The following is a 4327-nucleotide window of genomic DNA, read 5'->3' as shown; positions in this document are numbered from 1 at the left end:
CAGCAGGAACAGCCGTCTCCTACACAGATCCATATGGTTGGTACATCTGTACCATCGGTGATACGGCCAGCTGTCAGCAGGCGGGTTTGTGACGCCAGCAGAGCACCTGAACTTCCATGTGACCGGTGTGCTCAGGCTAAAGGTTTTCTTAGTTCATTCTTGGACTAAAAATAGAATTGGATGCACTTAAATAAATCAATGTTTTGTTTATTAAGCTTTGAGAATACTGCCATCTAGTGGTAATGTAATGAAGCTATTTCCAGCCCACATCAGTTTCAGGGTTGTGTTGTGTTCCATCAAACAAAGTGTCCATCCATCCATTATCTATACACCGCTTAATCCTCACTAGGGTCGTGGGGGGCTGGAGTCTATCCCAGCTGACTTAGGGTGAAGGCAGGAGACACCCTGGACAGGTCACCAGTCTATCACAGGGCTACACTTAGAGACAGACAACCAAGCACACTCACATTCACACCTACAGACAATTTAGAATCACCAATTAACCTCAGCATGTTTTTGGAGAAAGCTGGAGAACCCGCAGAGAACCCACGCTGCACAGGGAGAACATGCAAACTCCACGCAGAAAGATCCCAGGTGTCCTCATCGGGACACGAACCGGCGACCTTCTTCCTGCGAGGAAACAGTGCTAACCACTGAGGCACCGTGCAGCGCTCAAACAAAGTGTGATTAATGAAAATATCTGGTGTGACCTATGAGGCATTTCGGAAGTACTTTCATGGTTATTTGAACAAAATAATAATTAAAAAAAATGACACCAAATCCTGCCTCAGTATTAAATACAAACTACAAATTAAAGGTGGAAAATTATTGGAAACCCTTGAGTCCTACAGCGAGGGGATCTGGGGGCTCTGTTATACTGTGTGGGCCATTTTGCTGTCATGGTTTGGGTCAACTTGGTACCTTGGTGTGAAGGGTCAATGTCAATCAGTACAGAGTTGTTCTGAGCAAACACCTTAATCCTGTAATGAAACATTTCTACCCTGATGGGAGTGATCTCTTCCTTCATGACAACGCCCCCATTCATAGGACATGAAGGCTCATTGAACTGTTATGGACTTCATAGTCACCAGATCTTAGCAAAATTGGACATCTGTTGGGAGATTTCAGACTGATATCTCCACTGTCATAACACCAAATAAGGGGAAATGTTTTGGTAGAATAGTGTTTATGGCTTCAGTAGCAGAGGTGTCTGAACACCTTACTAAGACACATGTCAGTTTATTTTCTAATTCACCACCTGTCTGGACATTTGTTATTTCAAGCACTGTTATGTGTAGGCAAGCACTGCATATTTCTCCCTGCAAAGGATTAAAGTCAGCACAAACAGTTTATAGTCAGTATTTTTTATTTTATTTTACAAGCAGTTAAATATGTCACTATAATGGCAAACAACAGCCTGCAATAAAAGAAACAATTGGACCACATTCCAGTTGATGCTTAGTCAAAACAGAAGTGCGTGCGGGGATTCAACCGAAGACAAAAGCAGACGTGACCTCGTAATTTAACATCACTCCAAAACTACAGCTACACTCTCGATGTAAATTCAATGACTTTACTGTAATGTGAATTCTGATCGTTCAAACTCCTCGTAGACACACAAAGGAATCAGCTGCAGATGTGAGCCTCTGTACTCTCTCATCTTTTTCTGCACCTTGTCCTTACCTTACTAACTGTCTGATCAGAAAGCTTCTGGAAACTTCCAGATCTAGATTTAGTGGAGCTGTCACAGGGTGAGGAGTTCAATCTTGGTGTGTAGCACTTTGTGCGGGGCAACAGCTCATTACATTCCCAGCCTCATTTTGGTCCAGTTAGCAGAAGAAATATGAATGCACAGAGCACCAGAGGCAATCTTTTTCTCACTCTGACAATTAATAATGCTATTAACAGCGAGGAAGATACTGAGTGCTGTAATTTGCAGTATTTACAGCAAGATGGAACCCTTATTTAAAAGTGATATTGATGATCAGCAATGCCCTTCAATCACATCAGTTCACTTGTCCTGGAAAAGGCAGCATGATGTGAATGTTTCTCCTCGTAGTTCAGTGGTACTCAGTTAGACATGTGATATCCAATCACTAGTAGTCCTCTTCTTTAACAATGGTATACAACACATAAGCAGCCGTTGGTGCCAACCCTTCCCAGAGAGAGTCATGAATGTTTCATGTTCAGCTGGATCTCAGGATCACAATACACAGGAACCACCCTTTCATCAGTTTTAATACCCATTAGGTAGCTTGTATTCCTGTTGGCCACCCATCATCACAAACCCAGGATGTTGTGATCCCGTAGGTCCTACAGTGTCGTAGTCATCCCAGCTTCTCTGATCTTCTCCTTCTTGTTTAAACTCAGTTGGCTCTCTGCCAGTGTTGGATCGGTTCTCCGATATTGGGACCTGGGAGGAGCGATGGTGGTGAGCTCATGTTGGTCGGCGAACACGAGCCTCTCGTTCTCATGTCTGACCTTTAACACTTTGGCAATGCGCTTGCCAATGAGATAAAACATCTCCAGGATGCACATGAAGATGCACAGTGCGCTGGATATGACCATGAACAGCATGAAGATCTTCTTCTCCGTTGGGCGACTGATGAAGCAGTCAACAGTGTTGGGACAAGGGTCGAGGGAACACTTGGACAACCTGAAAGAAAACAGAAGAGCACATTGTAGCTGGTACAGAACACCACTGTTTGATCTGAGATATAGTAAGTTCCCATCATTACCTGGGCAGGTCGTATCCATGGTATATCCGGTACAGAATGTAGAGAAAAGATGTGTCGAATCCAGCTTTGAAGACCAAACTCAGCAGATACGTCCACCACAGGCCCCCTCTCTTCTTGCCAGGGTTGGCGTACAGGTGGGAGCCCTGGTGCATCTCCACGTACTTCAAGTCCTTCGCCTCGCGGTATTTGACATGAGCCATCACCATCAGAGATGGACAGGTGACGAAGATGAGCTGCAGCGCCCACAGACGGATGTGGGAGATGGGGAAGAGGTGGTCATAGCAGACATTGGTACAGCCGGGCTGCAAATACAGTCAGAGAGGTTTTATGAGTTGTAACTCAGTGGAATTGCTTTTTTCATGATGACTGTAATGTCTCAGATGTATAAAAGAAGCAATAGCACAGGTTGTTGCGTTCATGGCAGAGCAACTCGGGGTAAAGAAAGGGGTAATATCTTTTATTGTATAGTAAAAACAATACAACAGTCATGAGATGATAAATATAAAACAATAGCACCACTGTGCAGAGATACCAGGATGGGTTTTAATATCTCTATATAGCAGTTAAAACTAACGATGCATCTAAACCTGTAGCCACTTTTAGGGGATACATTTTAATAAAAAAAAGAATAAAGATTTGTTTTCCCACAAGACTTACAGGCAAAAGGGAACCAGGTTAGTGAGACAGCAAAAGTTCTATTATTTTCCTCTGTTTTTTGTCAGTTGTGCATTTTTTCAGATTTGACTGATAAATAATGTTTGAGCTTTAATGGCCTGAATCTACAGAGAGCAGGAGAAAGAAAACTATACCTTTAAAGATAATGCTGTTAGCCTATGAAGCGGTAAATATACTATACACTGAAGCATTAAAATGACACTTTTTGTTTTTTTAGCACTAATGCTAATTTATCATTTTAATTAAATTCGGGAGCTCAGAAGAGATAGATCAGTTGTATCTTCCAGTATTCATACTACTATGATATACGGTAATTTAGAAAAAGATTTTGTCCGTCCCAATACATAGTTTGCCAAATGCAGCAAAAATACCAGGATGTCCCATTAGATCTGGTCTGATTTTGCAGTATGAAATGAAATGAAATGAAATGAATGAAATTAAATGAAATGAAAAATACTTTATTTATCCCAGAAGGGAAATTCAATCTTGTAAAATCAATATAACATATATTCCACACAACAATATGAATGTATGAATGTAATCATGCTGTTCTGGCCATTTTGACTGACAATCATTGCAGTGGAAGGTTCGTCAGCATCTTTACTTCACACTGCCAGCTGTCACAAATATATGAGGAAGTAGTTTGTTCCAGTTGTAGGTATACTGCAAGCCAGTTGAGTACTTTTTAAGGGCAGCTGTCGTATGTACAGAAAAGAAAAGGTATGTACTTTCGAGCTTAGGGGACATTTTGCAAACACTGTATCCAAAAACAGGGTATATTTCCCACAATGCAACTCAGTGTGCATCCCCCTATGCAACTTTTTCAAACTCCACAGCTCAGGTTCAGACCTCAGGATTGTATTTCCTACTATTTAAAGTCAAGCTTTCTTTTATTCCAGTAACCCTGATGACAT

At 41.8% G+C, this 4327-nt stretch overlaps 1 protein-coding gene across 1 annotated transcript in view; it reads right to left on the bottom strand.

Annotated features, from left to right (window-relative positions):
- Positions 1 to 1348: 1348 nt before the first annotated feature.
- The window catches only part of gjb9a (gap junction protein beta 9a), a 19076-nt gene continuing 16097 nt past the window's right edge, over positions 1349 to 4327 (bottom strand). Inside the window, exons 3-4 of the mRNA XM_008293389.1 lie at positions 2739 to 3040; positions 1349 to 2656 (exon numbers count right to left, since the gene is read on the bottom strand). Coding sequence (XP_008291611.1) covers positions 2314 to 2656; positions 2739 to 3040 — 645 coding nt within the window. The 3' untranslated portion in view covers positions 1349 to 2313. The remainder of the gene's footprint in view (positions 2657 to 2738; positions 3041 to 4327) is intronic.

This window comes from Stegastes partitus, unplaced genomic scaffold (assembly GCF_000690725.1).
Source record: "Stegastes partitus isolate 25-593 unplaced genomic scaffold, Stegastes_partitus-1.0.2 Scaffold880, whole genome shotgun sequence".
Classification (NCBI taxonomy): Eukaryota; Metazoa; Chordata; class Actinopteri; family Pomacentridae; genus Stegastes; species Stegastes partitus.
The sequence above is the reverse complement of the archived record's forward strand: the minus strand, read 5'-3'. Positions and strand labels throughout refer to the sequence as shown.